The sequence below is a fragment of the Geospiza fortis genome, unplaced genomic scaffold (genome assembly GCF_000277835.1).
Source record: "Geospiza fortis unplaced genomic scaffold, GeoFor_1.0 scaffold186, whole genome shotgun sequence".
Classification (NCBI taxonomy): domain Eukaryota; kingdom Metazoa; phylum Chordata; class Aves; order Passeriformes; family Thraupidae; genus Geospiza; species Geospiza fortis.
In genome coordinates this window covers 5,372,109-5,393,637 of record NW_005054331.1, presented here as the reverse complement: position 1 = coordinate 5,393,637, position 21,529 = coordinate 5,372,109, and the positions used below count along the sequence as shown (strand labels likewise).

Here is a 21,529-nt window from a genome sequence, read left to right as displayed (position 1 = left end):
TGTGTGAGTGACTTCTCAGTGGGTTCTTCAAAAAGTTGGGGTTTTTTTAATGATAATTATCCTAGGTTATCTCAAAATTTATCTAAGAAAGAGGACTGGTTTTGTGTGGGATGCTCAGTGTATGGCTCCTTCTCCCAGCATATAATGGGAACACATGCTCTCATTTGACAGATGGAAGAAAGATGTTAGCTGAGAGCAGCTTTCTCCTGCCTTCAGAGCTATTCTTAAAGCAGCTTGTTCCTTCCTGCACAGAGAGGTCTCAGCACAAAGCAGGTTTGGGAATAGCAGTGGTGTGCAGGCAGCCAGCCTCTTTTCTTGGGTGCTTTGCAGAATGAGACAAGAAGTAGGATTTGAGCAGGCTCTGAGCACATCCTGTCTGCAAGTGGTGTTATAAAGCTCTGCTTCCAAAAGTTCTGGACTTATTACTCATATGTAACACTCTTACTCTCATATGCAAGCACAGTGAGTCTGGCATTTAGGAAAGCAGAACAACTGTGCATGTGCTCATTGACTATGCTGTGTGTGTAAGAGAGAAAGATCACATCATGTGATCTTTGCTGCTGCCATATTGCTATTGGCTTAGACATCGCAGAGCTCAGCAAGATGCTTTCAATCCTGGTGTTTAATTACCTCCCATTTAGCATTTTCATTTCTAAGACAGTTTCCAAACTAGGAGATGCTGCAAAATGTTGATGACCCTTTCTGAGTGTGACTTCTTGTTTCTGATCTGCTGGAAGTGAAGATGAAAAATAGGATTCAAAGGATATGCTTTTTACTCTGCTGTTTTCCCTGCTTCTTATGCTTCTGGAAATTACTTTCCTGGTTTGAAGGGAGGCCACTCACATGATCACTGCACCACTTGCAAGACCTTTAACCACAAGGACAGAAAAAAGCAATTAGAATCCAACACAACACATGAATTTTTCTAGTCTGAAATACAAATGAGTAGTCTATATTATTTATGTAATGTAGTACAACAGGAATGAGTCAGTAGAAGCAATTAGATACATGCAAGCTGTAGTTCCAGGTGTTTACTTCAGACCAACTTCAGACTGGTCCCATAGACCAAATGTCCTCTCCAGGCATGTGCTTCAAAACTCACTGATGAAAGAAGTATCATAAACATTTTCCTTTTTATCTGAGCCTACTAGAGAGCCACTCTAGACATGACATGCTGACATTTATCTGTATCACGTAGATAACAGGAGCATGCAGCTGGTCCTGCCACTGTTGCCATACAGGATGTCTTACTAACCTTCCTGCTTCATTTATACTTTCTTATTTGTGATTGGCTCCACAATATCTACTGGCTGCTCTGAGAATAGTCAGAAGGCAAGGAGATACGCTACATGAGAGGAAGTGCTATCCCCTTTTTTTGGTAACCAGACTAGGATGACAACCTGAAGGAGCTGATTTAAACTTTTTCATTAGATCAAAAGTCTTAGCTTCCACTTAGTCCATAAATTTCATCTTTATATCTTCTTAAGATTACATTTTATGCAATGGTTAGTCCGAACTGTTGCATACATTATCACTGAATGACAACTGTTATTCCCTTGTCCCACATATTGTATCTGATGAACTGGGAGGTTTCTTCATTCTTCTGGATATGGCACTGTTCATACTCCTCCAGAAAAAAGAAAAAAACAAACACAAAAGCTCCCAGGTGTGCGTCTATTTTCCTTTAAATTTGGAAGACAGATTCCAACTGAAAAAAAAACATAGAATGGATGGCTACTGCAATTCCGACGATCTTAGGTAGGAAACACTGAACTCAGTTAGGGGTATTCTGGACCTTCCATTGAGGCAAGATCATGAATCAGGCACTGCTGTGAAGTGAATGTGCCTGTACTGTCTTTTTCTAGCAAACTCCACAAGACAGAAGGCTTTTGATTAGTGGAAAGAAAAGTCTAACATTAACAGAACACAAGCTTGAATAGTTAACTTTTAAAATATGTGACAGGCTAAATGGAATAGAAACCTAAAAAGTTTATATACAGTTCTTCCTCACCTGCTGTCTCTCTGCAGGCAGACCCTGTTTCACTCAGTGCCTTTCTACCAGCAGCACATGCAAAAGTCATCTCAGGTCCTTCATCATTTGTGCCCATCCCCTGTGAAAGCTGCCCCTCTGCCCCTGACTGCAGGCTCAATTTCTGCCCAGGCACTGCAGGCACCAGCTCCATGTGGTGCCCCTGTTCCAGCCAGGCTCTCTGGGCTTCAGAAGTGTCATTCTTCTGAGCCTTTTCTTTCAATGCTCCAGAGGAGGAATGATCTCCTCTTCCAACAATTTGACTCCAACTGACCACATTTGTGAAGTACATAATATATAACAGACAGCTGACAAAGACAGAAACAAAAAAGAGCTGAGACATCCCCCATTACAATCACCTAAAATTTCTTAGCTAGGTAGCTGACAGTTTCATGTAAGTTCCCAAAAATGCTCCTTAAAGCTCTTGAATGGGCCAGCAGTGTAAAAGAAAGCATTATATGCTTGCTAAAAAGATCTTTCTTCCAAACGAACACAAGCATAAATTCACAGTAATCATAGCCACCATTTAAAATGCAGTGAAAGTCAAGTAATCTCATCCTCCTTGTACAACACATAAAAAGCTTGTGGATAGTGATACTAAGCTCCACTGGGTAGTGATACTGCCTTTGGAGAACATAGTATTAATTCTCTATCTGTCTGTGAAGATCAGAGAAAACTGGTAACAGTCCATGCTACTGAATTTACCTTGATTTTTCTAGTGCATATGTGATTACTTTGAAGTTCTATTTGTGTTTATTTGGCCACCTTTCATAGACAAAAACCTCAAGTGCCTTTTATCCTAATGTAAAATGCTCTATCAACACAGTAGTGATATACTTTTTTAAAAAGTCTGTTGTGCAGACAGTCTCTTGTGAGGGGTTTCTCAAGCCATTAGGATACTACTTGACATTGCTATTTTATTATGAGAAACAACTCTTTCTGGCTTCTGCTTTCTATTCATTTCAAAGGAAGTGATACTGATAATATATCATTAGGACCTAAGAGAGAAATCTCATATGGTTTGTATCTTCTTCCATACTTTTTTGATTCATATTTTCTTTAACATTTCTTTTTCTCTTAATCCTTTGGGCTTCAATTCCTAGCCTTTTCCACAGTCAGCACATGAAAATCTTCTGCAGTGAAAAAGCTGACATTGGTATTGCTCTCTAAACAGCTGAATGAACTGGTAGTAGTGTCTGTGGAAGAACAATAGTGCCCCTATTTATGAGCAGTTAATATTTGAAACACTGTCATGACTTGCAGCTCAGAGAGTTTACATTGATCTGAGTCAAACAGTGTGCAACTTGACTTGGATGCTTGACACCACTGGTGCTTGTGTTGTAGCTGGTGCAAAATGATTGAAATATGCATGGAAATACACTCAGTAGGTAGGAGGGAACTTTCAAGAAATATCAATCAACAAGGAAGCCTACGGGGTTTAAATTATCTGTGAGGGGAGTCCAAGACAATAGTGCAGCATAGAAGAAAAGATGCAGTCTAAGAGTCATGACCTGTTAATGAAGATTGGGGTAAGATGCAACTAAACTGAATCTCTGACAAAGTAAAAGGGCAGCACTTCCAGACAGATATTTCAAAGTGGTTTTATTTAAAAACTCAATAACATTTTATATGAAAAGCAGATACTATTAATGATACTGTCACATCTAGATAACCAATATGTCTGTCAGTAAGTATTTGAAAGGAAAACATTCAGGTAACTATGAATGACAGTTAATAAAGTTGGTATTATTAAAAAACAGAAAGAGACTTTCCATACAGAGGACAGATACTGAAATTTTAATTATTTTCATTTTAGAAAGCCTGTTTTAGATAAAAGAGTAGTTCTTTGTTCATGACAAAACAAAATAATGCTTTTGTGCTGAAAACAATAGTAAATATTCTAGTTCTGAGATTAATTTTTATGTGATAGTGGCAATTGTCCGGCCAGAGGAGGTGGACTGGGAGCTCAGGGGTCAGTGGGCAGGGAGGACTGGGACAAGGTGAGTTGGGCAGGGACAGTGGCAGTGGCTGTGAGCAGCCACATCCCAGGGCAAATCGACAGGGCACTCACAGGGATGAGGACAGGACAAGGTCACCTTGGAGGGTCAGTCAGTGGTTGAGGATGAACAAATGTGGGCTGGGCACAGACATACCTACAGCATAGCTCAGGTGAGTGTCAGGACATGGACCTGAGTTCAGATGCAGCTCCTGCAAAAGGTGGGGTCTGGCTAAAGCCCTGGCCAAGCTTCTCATTGCTGTTCCTCACACAGATCTGATCCAAGGCTAAGCAGCTGCACTACCTGCAGCATGGCCTTGAATATTAGCAGACAAAAATCTGGGAAAGGGAAAATGCTTGTAGAAGCAGCTGCTGCCCTACAACAGACCAGTGTATTTTCATGTAGGGTATTGAGTGACCCAATAACAGTTTTGTCTATTGGCACCAAATCCAAACACTGAAATTGTCACATCCATTTCAGTTGTTCTCAGCCTCTTGTTTATTGTATTGTTCACCTGTGTTTACTTGCCTGCAGCCCTTTGCAACTCTGTTCTAGTAGAGGAATATCAATTTTAACAATTCTTTTGATGGAGATCTCCAGTGGGAATTGAGAATTTAGAAACTTGCCATGTTGTGTTTACTTTTCATAGAGGCTGATGGGTTAGCAAAAGTATGGACCAGACTGCATGGGTTTTCTCAAATCAGGATGCCAAAAGAAAATTTTAAAATCAGAATCTATTAAATGTAAAGATCAAATAGTAAGAAACACAAGAAAAAATTTGCATAACATGCCATTTCTGAATAGGTTGAAAATTGTTTTAATGGTGCATCAATTTTCTTTGTTAGAGAAAGGAAACAAAAATACCTTGTATTTTCCGAAACTCATGTGTTCCCTGTGGGCCTGTTCCCTGTCTTCGTGACTTCTCTATACTAGATTTTTCTTCTTCCATTTATCAGGTTCTTGCCTTACAAGTGTCTATTTAAGCATACCCTTTTTAAAATCAGTATGCCAGAGAGGAGTGATGCAGGCACACTGCAACATGAATATGAGAGTTTAAGCTCAAAGCATTATGTTTCTGTCACACTTCCATTGTTTCTCATAAAGTAGAATGTATATTAGTAGGCAAAAATGGGAGACTGGCTTTTACTATTTGCAGTCACCCCTGCACAGTCAGGAGAACCTATGCAAAACCCTTGATTTCTAACCCTATAAAGCTTCTTAATAATTTACCGGTTCAGTGTATTTTCAAGTTAGCAATAGTTACATTTCCATAGAAAGACAATATGTGCAGAATACTGTTGAAAATTGAGGCTATTTCTTTTTTTTTTCTACCTCATTCTACTTTTATTTTTGCCACTATTGTAGGTTACTTTAAAATTCATTATAACGGTGTGGCGTAACAAACTGCACAGGTAGAGGCTTTATAAGTTTTATCTTTAATAGCTTTAATGACTATCTTGAAAGTCTTCACTGGTGTCACTGAGAGGCATTTGTGAAAGAGAAATTGCAGCTTTTACTTCCTGGAAGCTTAACAAAATTCAGAAAAATTAGATGCCAGAGGTATTTCTTAGTTTTTTATGAAAACAAGATTTATGACATTAGGTGGCTGTGTTTCTATAGGGATGCAAATGGTGCACTTCTCTGTATGTTGTTCTGTCAATTCCATTCCAATAATATCTGATTAAGTTGTCCAATCTCAGGCAACTTAACAGACAGTGAGAAATATAAAACATGTTAAATTCCCATGCCATGAAGAATGTGAGCAGGTAGAGGAAAGAGAATTTTTTTAAACCTTTCCTGGTGATGGAAAAATATAGTGCAGGTTCAGCTGTTATGAAACAACATATTGCCTGGTAGGAAAGATAAATTAGGAATAATACAACCAAGACCATATATTTCATTTGCAGTATGATACCAAAAGAACCATTTCTCAGTCTAATTTCTTCCCCTTCTATGAAATCTGAGGTGAAAATCTGACATTCTTGGGCAGTAAGGATATTAATGTCTTTTTTACCCTTTTGCCTTCCTCTTATGGATTCTCTAATGTCTAGAAAGAATTGAACTCCAGCTACAGTCTTGGTATACTCTGGTGTAAAAGGCAAGATTCCATAAGAAAAAGATGTATCAAAAACTAAGTTCTATTACTGCTTAAACACCAAATTGTTTCATGTTGTACTAACCATTAAAAGACTGTTGATCAGAGAAGAAGATAACTGACCCAAAGAAAGTAGCATGTGTGACTCCTGTTTGGAAAGGTATTTAATGGGTATCACCAGTAATTTTTTCTCATCCTTGTTTTTCAGATGAAGCAGATCGGTCACGATGGTTACAACCCCTCCTCTGTAGCTGAATGGCTGGATTCCATTGAACTGGGTGACTATACCAAATCCTTTCTAATTAATGGCTATACATCGATGGACCTTGTGAAAAAAATATGGGAGATTGAATTAATTAATGTAAGTTGATCAATTTATAGCAGTAGTTCCTCCCAAATACATTATATAGTACTTGTCCTTGTACATCAAGGAGAACGCAGAAAAGCAATTTGCACCACAAATACAGTCATCAAATGCTCTTAATGGCTACACCTTTCATGCCTCTACCTGTGTTGGCTGTACCCTTTGCTTCCATTTAGTTTGCTATTGTCTTTAGCATGGTATTCAATCAGCATGATTGTATTTGCCTTCAGGGGGCAGAATGACATTTAAAAATATATTTTGGGAGTTTGTAGCTGCAAAGCACACAGCTCCAGCTGAATTAGACATGAAATAAGGAAGCCTTATAGTTAGTAAGTTATTCTAAAAAACCACTGTTTTTATTTAGTCATCAATTTTGCTTGAAACTTCATTTACATGATTCAGTTTAATTAGACGCCCCCATATGGGCAAACATAAACTTTAATGTGGGCTGCTCTGCAGGGCAACTTGGGATGAGAGGAAGTTTGTGCTGTTATAGTGAAGTTTCTAATGTTACAGTGAAGACATTGACAGTACAGCTCTGCCAGAGGAATTTTCATGTGAATTATTGGTCTGAAAGTGAGTTGTTTTCTCTAATAAAAGATTGAGGATTGTAGCTTTGCTGTGGCTTCTGAAATCAACTGTAATGTCAGTTTATATTAACTTCTAGAGCAACCTGTACATGGAGAGAAGCCTGATATCATATGTTATTGATTCTTCACAGACAAAAGGCTCTGCTCTTCCTTCAGGTATAGGAGATGCTGCATCTCTGCCTCTGATTAGTGCTGGAGTCCCAGAGCAGTCCAAGGGCTACCAGTAACCACAGTCAGTCAAGCACAAGATAAAGCAGCCACTGTAGTTGTATGCTAGGAAACAGTTCCCACTGTGTCCCAGGCTGGAGAAATAAAGAACATAACTATGGTGCAAAGCCCTGCTGCAGCACTGTAGCTTCTGCACAAGGCACAGGTGCCTGTAGCCTGAGACCAGCATCTATACAAAAGAAAGAAAAGCATAAAAGGAGTTAATTTATATTAGCTGGAAGACAAAACCATGGAACGATAGAATTTCTTTTCTTGCTGTCGCAGTTGATGTTAACTGGCAGAAAAAATGTAGTGTAAGGGCCAAACTCTGCCTTGTGTGTTTTGTCTCATTTAATGTATCTTGTAGGTACATAATTGAAGTCAGGATATGATTGATGCATTACGGATGTCTGCTGCTGCTAAGCTAGTTATAACTGGGGTTCTTTTTTCTCTAAATTGCTGGAATTTTAATAAGAATTGGGGACCCTTTGCCTCAGAAGCTAATACAGGTCATCAATCAGCACTGAGTTGAAAAAAGTAGAAGATTCTGCTCTTACTGTTTTCTGTAATTTTGCATCCCGTTTTGCCACAATCAATTTGCAAACAAATTACCCTTTAGCTCCCCCAAGTGGATCATTAAAACGTCATCAAAGGTTTGTGTTTGATTCCCAACATGCTTGAACTGATGAAAAGGGGAGTACTTTCACTGAAGTTAACATGAATACACTTCTGTAAAACTTATATAAACGAAACCCTTATGTCTCTCTAACTTTAAAGCTTAACATTATGTTCAATTTGAAGGCCTGTAGCTCTTGGGAGAACACCCCCTTTTGCCATGAGTTGCAAGAAGAAGCTGTTTAATGGTTGTATAAATACTTCTATAGATATAGAAATCTATAGAGATAAGTATTTTTCCATCCGATAGGTTTGAATTATATTGTTCAAGAGCAAAGTTAATAAAACAGTTTTGCCTTATAAGAATTACTGTTTTAGTCCTGCCATATTTGATTCCTCCCAATCAGTAGGAGCTCAGTGTAATGATATTCTGTCCACTGAGAAAATCTGTAGCTTAGAAAGGTATTTACTATTACTGGGGTTTTTTTCATTTGGAGGGAATCTTTTGGAAATGGACAAGAAATTGGTTTGAAGCATTGTGCAGTCTGTCAGAACGAGGTACTTAGCTCTAACCAGCAGTCATCCTGTCTGAAATTGATTTCAAAGGTCTCACTTCTTCAGTTGTTAGCAAAGAAAATCTTATTGCAGAAAGTTTTTCATAAAAGAATGCATAAAGGTCAAAGCCACTAACTCAGGAACAGGACTCTTCTCTTGAGTAGGTCAAAATCCAGACATTTGAAAAACAAGAGAAAGAAACAGACTCAGAATCATAAAAATAATTCAGAGTACCCTTGGTTTGGAGGCTCTGGATGCCTCAGTTGTAGATAGAACAAGAAATTTAAATTTAAAGTTATGCCTAATATGCAATAAAAAAATATCAAGGGCTACAGAAATGATAACTTCTTCATTTCAGCTTCTTAAATAGTTTCAGCCACTGAATTTGACATGAAAGCCATGCCTAATTTGCTTCAAGGAATCCCTTTGTTCATGTTTGGTGCTACTTTCCATTTAACTATTGGGAAATCAAGCATGGGTCCTGGAGGGGTAGCAACAGGTTTGGTGCTAGAGATAATATCTTCTGGTTGGATCCCTCACTACAAGAAGGAGGTTGAGGCGCTGGGCGCTGGAGCGTATCCCAAAAGGGCAGCAACGTTGGTGAAGGGTCTGGAGCACACATCCTGTGAAGGGTGGCTGAGGGAGCTGGGGCTACTCAGCCTGGAGAAAAGGAGGCTCAGGGGAGACCTTTTCACTCTACACCTACCTGAAAGGAGGCTGTAGCAAGGTGGAGGTCAGTCTCTTCTCCCAAGTAACAAACAATAGGATAAGAGGAAATGGCCTCAAGGCTCATATTGAATATTAGGAAAAAATTCTTCACAGAAAAGAAAGAGTTGTCAAGCACTGGCACAGGCTGCCCACGGAAGTCACCAGGGTTGAGTCACCATCCCTGGGGATATTTCAAAGACATGTAGGTGTGGCACTTAGAGGTATGGTTTAGTGGGACCTGACAGGGTTAGGTTTATGGTGGAACTCAATTAACTTCAAGGTCTTTTCCAACTTAAATGATTCTATGATTTAAGTTATCCTTTGTGGTTTTCCTTTATTCCCATAGGACACTGGAATGATCAGAACTTTGAGCCTACTTGTCTTCCTAAAAAGAACAGTTCTTACTTTATTTCCAACACAGTTTTATTATTCTTGTAAATTATCATCTTGGTAAGTGTATTTAAAAGCACTGTGAGGAGAGCACCAAGCAGGAGAATGTCCTGAGGCACTGGTGGGAAAGGGCATCTTCCCTCAGCTTTTCTGGTTCCCCAGTCAGCTCTCTGATATTAAAAAACAGATTTAACATTCGTCTTCCTAAAATTTATTTCAAATTATTCTGGCAAGGTAATGTCATCTTGAACTTACATGCTAGTTTCTTTCAAACTGTTATGTGTACATAGAGCATGTTTTTCTTCAAAGGCAATCAAGCAGCAATTTCTAAAAGCATTTGAATCAGAAGAATAATTGTAAAAGTTATTCACTTGTGTTTCTTGTAAGCTCCCACCAGCATTCTCAGTCCTTCTTCAACAAGTCAGACTTCGAAATTTAGATTTTGTTTCACTAATTAATTTTTCATTTAGATAATTTAGAAATTTCCCAGATCCATTTCCTTCTGTGATGTGCTTTCTGGGAAGCATTGTTCTAATTTTCTTATCCTGGGATTGTAAGTATTCAGAATGCCTTCTCCTAGATTAGGCTTTCCCAACACTTCTGCTTTTGTCTCCCAGGTTTCTTGGCTCATTAGAGGGATCAGATTCTGTATCCTGATTCAGATATAATTTATTCAATGCTGTAGCCATGAGGAACTTTTCTGAAATACATATCATCTGCTGAAAAAAAAGTCCAGTATGTTCTATAATCCCCTAACCCTCCTGTGCACCTGTGCTTTGAAATATAAATGCTTTTCTATATGACTAATCATATTATCCTTGTCTGTTATTCTAGATTACTTATGTAACCCTCCCCCTGTGGGATTCACTCTCCTCAGGGAACTTTTACCATAGAGATTCTTCAGGCAGGATATAAACACCTTAAAAGCACAAAGCAGATTATTTGTCGTGTAACACACAATACTTTGTAGGACTAATGAACTAGGCATTAAATCAACCCCCACCAAATGAGTCACTCAGTATAATGGGCAAGTAGTCATCACTCAGGTAAGGGGAGAGCTGGCCTCTGGGGCTCAGTGAACAGGCTGATCTGTGGTAGTGCTGAGGTGCTGTCTTCTGATTTCCCTTTCTTTTTTCTTGTTAGGATTTTATGCCCCTTCGTGTGAGTGTTGTTCCTTGAATCTTTGAGGTGTCAGTTTTCCCTGTCTCAACAATCTTACTTATGTCTGCAACTTTACCTTTCTTATCTCAAATGCTTCCAGCCTGTGCACTCTCTCACAGCTCCCTCTCATGCCTTAGCAATTGTCTCAGAAGGAAGCTGAGAACAGTTGCACAGCTGTGCTGTACTGAAAGTAGGTCTGGGATCACAGATAGTTGAACTCCTGGGAGGAGGGTTACATGGAAGTGGCCTGGTTTACATTTCTTCTCAATTAGTTCATCTTGCACTCTGAGCTTCTTTTCTCATACATACTTCTTTCCCATGGATGATTCAGTCTTTTTCTTCTGTAAAATTAATCTTTATGCTATGGTTCAATTACTGTCCATAATTTGAACTTTTTGGGAAGCATCCTTGAAAATCTCTCCCAGATTGCACTCCTGGTTTCTCTTAGGATATAATGGCTGCTGTTCAGGATCAGAGCAAAAAATGTCAGAGAGAGAAATTAGTTACCAATGGACTGCCTTCCATTAGTTTATAGCTAAACACTCTGGACCTTTCACAAGATCACTGATGAGTCCCACAATTTAATTAAATTATATACTGCATGGAAAAGTGACTCTTTAGTTTTATTTAAAGTGGGTACATGATTATTGAAGCCCGTGATGTTTTCACTGAAGGAATGAAAGAGCCTAACAGCAGCCATAGCGAAGCAGATCAGTAGGTCTGTGTAACCCGCTGTGGTATCTATAAAAGTCACTATAAACAGAGGACCAGGGAAGGCTATGTAGCAAGTATATTATGAACAAGCATATTAGGAGTTATTTGCATAGCAGTCTTAAAATAACAGTTTTGAGCTCAAGGACTTCTGAAATTGGGCCCAACTGGTCCTTGACTTTTAACCTTGAATAAGTTCCTATCATCATCAAATTCTGTGATCTTACTGCTAGTCTTCTTGCCTATAAAAAGAATAAATATATTGAGCTGAGGTTCATTCACAGATCTCTTGAGGAATTCACTAGAAACTTTCTTCCACCTTGAAAACTGTGATTTCTCCTGCAGTTTCCTGGTTTAAACAGCTATTTCTCCATGACTGAACCTCTTCTTATGGCTTAATGTCATGACTGCTGTTTTGTGACCTTTGGGGTATTTTTTTGTAAAAGGGTTTTCAGAGTGTCTTCATCAAAAGGCTTTAGAAGTTCAGGCAAACAAGCAGATCAAGGAAATTGTTAATCTTCACTATGTGATTTTGACTGCTTCAAGGAGCACCAGTAGGTTCCTGAGATATGAGGCATCCTTACATGCAGTCCCTTCAACTCTTCTTGGTTGGCTTTATTCATGTGTCCATTACTAGTATGCATTTTTAAATTCCTACTATTTCACCTGGAATAGGTGTAGGGGCCAGTATTACTGTGGATCTTCCATGAAACTATTCTCAAAAGCTGACATCAAATTTGTTACTGTCCAGTCCTCAGATAAGTTTTTAAAGGAAAAGTTACACATTGTTGCTAGTAGCGCATCAAATCCATCTTTGAATTCCTTCTCTTTTTATCTTTTCTGCGGTATGGTTCATTTTACACACTTCTATCATTTCTCCTGTCCATGGTCTCATTTGCAAACCAAAGAGTCTTACACCATTTAGTAATTTCAGACATCCAGAAACCCTTGTTCTGTATCTTTCTGGTCCTTCTCTTTACAGCTCCAATGCAGTCACAGAGTGGCAGTGATACGTGTCTAATTTCAAAGTCAGAATTTTTTTATGCATATCTAGCTTGAGCTTGTAGGTCTATGTTATGGAAGCCACGGCGTTGAGCTTAGTGCTCAGAGCTCTCATGAGGCCTTAGCTGACTAATACACCTACAATATCTATGCCACATATAGTCTGTGCTTAAAGAACTTAAACATACTGCGCTTACTGCATTCAGATATCTTGATCAGGTTAGTGTCTCACTTAGCAGCCTCTTCATCTACTCCAGCAAAGCAGATAGTAACTCCACAGTTTGGGTAGTACACACCAAATGGATGGATTTTGTACAGTGCTCACTTGACACCTGTATGCTATCTAGCATGAAAAGATGTCATTTCTTAGGAGGGCTGTCCTTCAGATTCTGTTTGAAAAATTACTCTGTGACTCTTCTTCTTTTGTTGTTACTTAATTTCCTGAGTGCGCCACTCTGCAGAGACAGTTTTGGGAGAGGAACAGAATTTAATCTGAGACGTCGCAACTCCAGAATTACAGTTCCTGTTCCTTTTCCTCTCTGCTTCAGACCCACCTGCTAGATTTCATATCACTGAAAAGAGTGTTTAGAGCCACAGTCCCTTCTGTTCTCCCAGAGACACTGCTGATTGATGAAGATGTCCATAGCTCTTCCTGTAGCTGCTTTCTAAATGGCACCAACAATTTTGTTGGCCAGAAGTGCTTTCAAGACCATGAGGCTGCACTAGCAATAGGCTGTGGGATCTTATTTTATTAGGTATTTTGTTATTAAAAATATTTTCTAGAGTTGTGGAGTGTAGGAAGTTGTCTATATTACTTTTCCTTTGTTCATTCTTTACAAACATGTGGAAGCATATTACCAGGGTACTTGATTAAGTTCTTGAAGTTAATTTGCGTGAGCCAATACTTCTTTAGACGCAATGGTATTGAAGTACTGGTGCAAAACCAAGTGTCTTCTGTTTCAAAGTTTCTAGGTAGCATAAAATTCTTGAGAATGTCTGATGGCCTGCAAAAACAAAGTAACTCATTTACTAAGAGTTCCTCTTTTACTAAGGAGCAGATATTTCTAGCCTTTGAAATTTTAATGTGAATCTTTAAAATTCTCTGCCAGGCAGACTGAACTTTGGGTTTTCTCGCTCATTAGTAGAGTAGTAACCTATGTATAAGATGCATGAATGCATTCAGGGAAACATTTTCTACTACATTTATGGGGGGTTCCATATTAAATAACTGCAATTTTGAAATGGGTAATGGATGACCTTGGTTTGTTTGAGGAAATATGAAGGAAAATTTCAATATCCATTCAAATTCTTTGGCTTAATTTTCAAAGCTATCCTAATTATATTAATTAGGATCATTAATAATTAATTATATAGGACTGAATATTAAGCATTCTTTTGACAAGAGAAGACTTGTTGGTGTTTTTCCTATCAAAAAGATGAGTATGCAACTGAATGGCTTTCATCATGATGCATTACTTCTTCATGAGGTAAGATGTTTATGGGTTTTTTCAGTTGCTCCTGCATTAGTAGGACAATGCTGTAAATTGGAATACATTCATATCTGTTAACCACCATGGTTTCAAATACAAATGATAACACTCTAAATTACTCTATTTACCTTTGACACTGGATCAGTAGGTTCATTAAATGTACAAAAAAAGCCACGCAATATTACACAAATAGCATTTTTTTCCATATACGGGAGTTATGTAGATTCCCTTTATCCAGGGCACCCACAGAGGTCTCAAAGTAGTTTTAATAATGCATATCTGTTTCTTTTGCAATAATTAAATATGTACCAATTGCAATAATGTACTAAAGTTGTTCCTTTGGATCTTGCATTTGAAAATTATTTTTTCTGCAATCAGACTCTTTCTGTTTTGAATGCTGATAATATCTTCATCATTCAGTTCCTAAATTACTGGGGATGTTACTTTTAATTTAGAAACTGTTGTTATGTTATAGTATTGCAGTGGCTGTCTCTAGAAATCTCATTGGAAGCTCCGTATCCTCAACAAATCGATGTGTCAGTATTTTAACTTTGTAACATGTTTAACTCTTCTGTACAGTTTCTGCATGTAATGTTTTGCATAGGTAGTGATCTTACAGCCTGGGAGTGATTTGATGTGCAAGCTTCCATCTGTTCCTCACTCTGAAGAAAATACTTTTAAAACACATCATTCTCTTTCCTCTATACTGTTACTTGCAAAAGAGCTTGAGATGACATAAACCATGGCAATTCCTTTAAACATCTTGTGTTTACCTCTTCCCACTCCCACTTTGGATCGTGGCAGTGCTTAGAGTTCAGAGCAGTGGGAGGGAGGGAGGGAGGGAGGGAGGGAGGAAGGAAGGAAGGAAGGAAGGAAGGAAGGAAGGAAGGAAGGAAGGAAGGAAGGAAGGAAGGAAGGAAGGAAATATTGAAATATTTGCACTTTAAACAATGTCATGGCATTTATCTTTTTGGTAGTGTAATGATTCTTTTCTAATCCATCTGATGTCATTTTGTACTACAGGTTATTTTAATAGAAGACCTGATATAAATACTTTGAAGTAATTTTCCCGATTCTTTTATTTCCTTGCATTATGGCAATAACAAAATAATACTGTTTTGTGATTTAAAACTGATATTAAAACCACCATGTTTGATTTGTAAATCTAGCCATTGAAATTTGCAGATAGCTTTTCCCTCCTTTCTGAGGCAAACATTTGCCTTAGAATTTTTAAAATCAGAACTTCCCCCCCCCCCACCTTTTTCTCTTTTATTTCATTCCTTCTCTTCCCCCACACTCTCTTCAAAACAAATTATAATCAGGTAGTGATTGGCAGTCATTTTTAGCACTAATAATCAAAGCTGAGCAATTTTAGCACCTATTGTGTTCCATCTGCAGGATCATTTTCTTGTCCTGTAACACACAAGGTAGCACAAATGATTGATTTATTAAAAAAATTATCTTGCATTATAAAGCAACCCACTCTATCTATTGCCAGAGAGAGCACTGTCTCTGAAGTATCCTAACAAAATCTCTCTCCATTCAGGGAACAAATAAATTGCCTTATCATTTGGTTTTCTGTCTAAAATCGTGTTCTATCAGAAGGTTCATATTTCAAGTTTCAGAATGTGATCTCCTTTGCAGGGAGTACAATAGACTTCTTATTTCCTTTAAACCCCTGGAAAATAACCTCTTCTGCCAGCCCACAGGTTCTCTACAAAAACAGATAAAATACAGTCACTAAATATTTTGTTGTCCTAGGCAACAACTAGTTCTGCCTTCAGTAGCTTAGAAGAGGCCTGAATAAAGAATTATATTTTACCAGTTTAACCTTTTAAGTGTTGATGAGCCAGCAAGGAAATTGGATTTCCATTTTAAAATAATATCCCTTTTCGGATCAAGCTGATATTAATTTAGAAATTTTATACATATCCTATTTTGAATTTGACCTCCGAAATGTGCAGGCTTAGGATAGCATCCTTCATTATAACAAGAATTGTTGATTGTAGTGAAAGATAGGTGCTGTAAATAATGTCATTACGGATATTTTATTTTGTAGACAGTATTTGTGATAGTTGAGCTGGAATAAATTGTTTGTTTCAAATGCTTACAATTTCTGCCCATAAAACATACCTCTCATAGTTTTAGCTTAAGGCATTTTAAAACAGATTGTGTTGATTGAAGGTCAATAAAAAATACTTGAAGGTGATGATACATAAAAGCAAACAAGAACATAATTGTGTTAATGTTGCAAACTAATACTTCTGCTTTTACTTTGAAGCAATTTGCAGTGATAAAAATCATAAAGCAATATCCCCTTTTTCAAAGAAATAAAGCTGCAGAATTTATTACATAATTTTTTTTAAGGACTGCAGTACTATTTTGGTGCTTTTCAAAGAATACTGTGTTCAGTAGTGTGCAAAGGAGAAATAATTCTTCTTTAAAATCTTCTTAAATCCAATTTTTTTCCACTTCTGCATTGCTGTATAGGACATTGTGAAGGGTTGATATTTCCAGTTAAAATTCCCAAGTGTTTCAGATCTTGGCTAGCATGATTTGTCTTCTGTTTGCAGCTGATTTCAATAGCTGAAGGAGAGAGGACTGACTGGTGGTCATTTTAACTATAAAAATGTTGAAGATCAGAAATACTTTAGAAATTTTTCCCCTCTATAACAGATTTTTTTAACATTCTCAGGTGTGAGAGCCAATGCAGTGCTGTGCCATATAGACCTTTCAGTGTGATTAATGTTCCAGAATTAGGACAGCAGCCTTACCCTGGGTCTTTTGCTTGATTCTCCTGTCTCATATTGTTCAGAGCTACTTTGGATATCTCTGCAGTCCACTGCATTCGTATCACACAGATACAGCCCTGGATTTCAAAAAAGACTGGAAAGTATTATACCAAGATTATTAATAGAAGTAAGGTAAAATTTTTTCAAAACAATGAAGTTGAGGAGGAAGGAAGTATTTACTCAACTGTAAAAAGTTCTGTTGCAGCCTACAGCCAACAGGGCTTGAGGCCTTAAAGTCATCTTTGTCACAGACATCTTTTTGTGAAAATCTTTTTCTTTAGGATTTTCTCTTCTGAGAATCATAGGCTTCAGAAACAGAATGTAAACAATGGTTATCTGCTGCTGTGGAATGCATCAAGTGTTTCAGTGATTGGGCCATCTTGAATGTTTACAATTAATGGCCAACCACAGACCAGATAGTTTGAACTCTCTGTCCGAGCCACAGACTTTGTTATTCATTCTTTTCTATTCTTAGCTAGCCTTCTGAAGAAACTCTTCCTTATTTTCTTTTTAGTATAGTTATAATGTAATATATATATATCATAAAATAATAAATCAAACCTTCTGAACATAGAGTCAACATTCTCGTCTCTTGCCTCATCCAAGAACCCCTGTGAACACTGTCACACATCTTCAAGGATTTTTGTCTTTCACTGTTTTTAACTTTCAAAGGAATAAGGTTTCAGTCACTTTCCATAAAGGGCAATGCACAATTCTAATAGCTGTTGGTGCCAAGAAACCTCTCATATTCAGTCTGTATTATTTCAAAATTAAATACCATTTTCTCCAGTTATAAATTTTCTATAGATGTAAATAACACACTGGCAGCCCAAATGTTTACATCGTGGAAATAGTTATTGGCATGTACTTGCAATCCCTTTCATAATGATCAAGACCTTGCAAGGTTATGTACATTTAACTCCTGATTTAGATTCCTGCCTCAGATTGTACTTTCTTACTCATTGCTTATTTTAAATACTGTTCTTCATACCATGTAGAGATCTTGAAAATGCTGTATTCATCCAAAAAGCAATATGTGTATGGATTTGAATGCATTTCAATAATATGAAAAATAATTTGAGAAAATGCAATTAAACTTTTTTTTTTGTACAATGATATTCAAAATGTTATTCAAATAATGAATTACAGCATAGTTGTTGCAAGTCTGTGAGTCTGTTAATAGGAAATTAGAAAGCTTTCTAGTTTTCTGGGGTTCAAAACAGAAAATCAGTTTCAAAATCTATTATAAGGCTTTATCTGTGCTGTTTTAATCTGTGAACTAAGTGCTTGATTCAGATGCACTAATGCAGAAGCTACTGGAAAAAATATAGTTAGACCTTGGTTATTCTTTTCTTCACATATTAAAAGCTGGATCAGAACTCGTCTGAGCTAATCAGGTTGTATGAACACATTCATCAGTAAAGGAAGGACATATAAGAGTTTTCCAAATGGCATTTTTTATCACTCTTGAGGCATCAGCCAAGCACCTGGCCATCCTGATTTTCTCAGGGTCTGGACTTCATGCTACCCTTTAAAGTAATACTTTCAATAATAATTCTATTCAGCGGTTGCAGGTGAGCTGCTGATGACTATCTTTCAGTCTCCATCATCTAGGGATTTTTTCCTGTTCTACATGCATGATCTACTTGAAAACAGAAAAGACAGTCATAATGAATTTCTATAAAATACTTTTCCCTCCAGTAAGCCACAAAGAAATACATATGCACTCATGTGCACACATAAAGCACAAGAAGAAGAATTATGCAGAGCTAAGTATTTAAAACATTTGTGTTCCCACACACAATATGGTTCTACTGTGTTTTCAGTGAGCATAACCAAATGCAAGGTATTTTGTGCTTCCTGCTTTGTAAGTTAAATTTATGTAAGATTTATATAAGCAATAGATAAGCATCAAAGCCACAGCTGAGGAGGATGGATGGCAAAACACCAGGCTAGTTCATAAATTTACATTATTAAAGAGAAGTGATAGATCTATGCTGCTTCTTTAGTTGAAGCTGAGCAACAATTTGCAAGCAGAAATAATTCTTCTCACCTGCTTTTCATAGCAAAGTGTGCAGTAGCACTAGTACATGAAATCCACCAAAAAAGTTCATTATTTTAGGTTATCTGCTCTATCTGTGAACATTTGGTTTTTTTGGTAATCTGTGCCTCTCTGGGAATCAGAAGCATAAGATGTGAAAATGTGAGAGAAAAAAAAATGACAGAAGTCTAATATGCCTCTAAGCATATGGAGGGGTTGGCTTTGGAAATTGGCTAGAACTGAAGCATGGGAAAGAGGAAGCAGAGAACTGAGGAGAGTTAGTAGCAAATGAGATATATGCAAGGATGAGATGTCAGGAGTCAGAAACAAATGCCATTAGAAGTTAATAGGCTTAGCAAGAATGACTAGGAATGTATTTTGAAGAAACAAACACAGAGTACCTAAGTATCATATAAAAAGATGACAGTCCTTGTTTTATGTCTATTTTAAATGGAAGCAAATGACTACACAGATACATTGAGAGTTTCAAATATTCAAAATTGCTCTCACAATTAGGTTACTGTTTTTCTTTAGTCAAATCAGCTTGCTGACCCTTTACATCAGAGATTCACTGTCAAGGTTTGACAGCAAGCTCCTAGAACACTCTCTAAAGTATGATCAGAAATTATACTTTCTCTCAGTATTTTATGGTGTTATTAATAAACAATACTATGGATATGAAAATGATGATTTACAGAAAATGTGAAAGATGACCACATGTCATATATTATAGAAGAAATAAAACATTGGATAGCGTTTCAGGTAAGGAGTGTCAAGAATGCCTTGATGCAAGAAAGAATTTTAAAGTTTATAAAAGATTCTTTGGAGATGTTTCATTTCAGCTGACGTTCTTGGCAAAATATTTTCCTGTGGATTTTGAGGCGTACTTCAGCTTTTCACCATAAGATTTCTAACAGGCACTGGAATTCAGATAAGGCAGAGAAGCAATCTGACTGCTATCTTCTTTGCATTTCCCCAGGGATTTAACACAGATTATTCCAATGTGTCAAGGATAAAATCCCCACACTGTTTTGCAGGAGGTGCTGTTAAGCAAAATGGCTGAGATTTTGTGTTTATTGCTGACAATTTGTTATTTTTCTATAGGCATCAGCATTTTAGCATCCCATTTGTTTGTGTTAACCTAAGTATTTTTTTCCGTGTAAGTATGGAATTAGCTGCTGCATTTTTCTACAAGGAATCAAGGAAGATACTGCTGATAATTAAACACAGACCAATTAATAGGAAAATGAAGACTTTTATTTGGTCTTGAAACTCACCTATTTTGTTTGACTGTGCATGTAGCAATTATCAAGACACTAAATAGACTCAGAGGTTCTGAAATATAAATTTTCTCATGGGAAAATGTCAAGGTAAGTTTAAATGAATAGGAAGGTCAGAAATCTGTTTACTGATAAGTAGAAAACTGCCATTAGAATCACAACACACATAATTCTGAATATATGAAATCTTGTATTTGGACTTAGTCTTCATCATGTCCTCCTAATGTCTTGCAAGTAAAAAAAAAATTAAAAACAAACAAAAATAAGGAACAAAATCCCCAAACCTTTCCCAAGTATCTATCAACAGAGCTATATCTTTATAACAAATCTTTTATTGAATTGTAAGAGGTTAGTGTTAGTGACAATACCCACAGTTAGTTTTTACCCACAACTAGTAAAATAATAATAAGTAGTAGCATGTTTTATTTATTTTAGTAGCTAGCTGACACTTGGCTTTGAAAAATACTGTGGGAAATCAATTATTTTCATTGTTTATTTTGTTTTCTCTTCATCTTTTTATCTCAAGGGTAGTTTCCCATTAAAACATTTCAGAACTTTGTTTGCTCTCACTGTGAGTTTCCCACCTGAGTTCCTCATCCAGTTTAGCTGACATGCCAAGAGTAAGTAGTCCTGGTACAGAAAGAACAAACACCAGTCAGTGCAATGGACATTCTGGGGCATATCTAGAGGTCTTATACCTTTGGTGCTTTCACCAAAGCTGCCTTGCCAGCAGCTGCAAACTTGGAATTCTTCTGTATCTCCTCATGAAACTTATGGATACTTTAGGAACCCAGCATGCTTGTTCAGTGCATTGCTTTACCATGAGGCTCTTGGGAATGTTTAAAATGTGTGCATTCAAATGTCTCTGGTGGTAGGATACCGTGAGTTGTTCAGTTGATATGTGAAGCTATATACAAAGCAGTATTAGAAAAAAAATTACACAATCATTTAGCAGGGTGGTATAATTCATTGTATACTTATCCTGATCTGCTTCTTGTGTTATGTTTAATTTACTTATGGCCTCCCTCCCCTGGCTTTTATTTTTTAAGACTTCTCTTTTGCCAGTCTTCATATGATATTACAGCATAAGCAATAAAAAAACCAGGATAACAGTATTCTTGGAGACCTATGACTCAACCAGCTTCTCTCCTCATGGATAAGCAGAAGAACCCTCAGTTACATTATTGATATTTTAGAGTGCATCTTCTAACCAGCCATTACCAAAATGATTGAAGTTCAAAAGGGTTTACAGCCCAACTTTACTAAATTATTATATAGGGCAACTATAACTAATTAGGCCTATAACTATATAGGGCAACTAATACTATATTATTATAAAGGGCAATGTTGGGCAAAATTCATAAGTGTGTCTTTCATGTGCCCATTATATTAATTATTTTGCATATTCCACTCATTAAGCGGGTGGAAGTGAAGCAAGACATTGCATTATTAGAAAAAAAAATGTTTTCCCTATGCGTGTGTTAATTTCTAAGTTCCTTATG

General features: G+C 37.2%; 1 protein-coding gene across 6 annotated transcripts in view; it reads left to right on the top strand.

The window, feature by feature from the left end:
• ANKS1B (ankyrin repeat and sterile alpha motif domain containing 1B) overlaps positions 1-21,529 on the top strand; it is a 409,286-nt gene that overhangs the window by 247,693 nt on the left and 140,064 nt on the right. For all 6 annotated transcript variants that reach the window (XM_031057572.1, XM_031057571.1, XM_031057573.1 and 3 more), the window contains one exon: positions 6,330-6,482. In XM_031057572.1, coding sequence (XP_030913432.1) covers positions 6,330-6,482 — 153 coding nt within the window. The remainder of the gene's footprint in view (positions 1-6,329; positions 6,483-21,529) is intronic.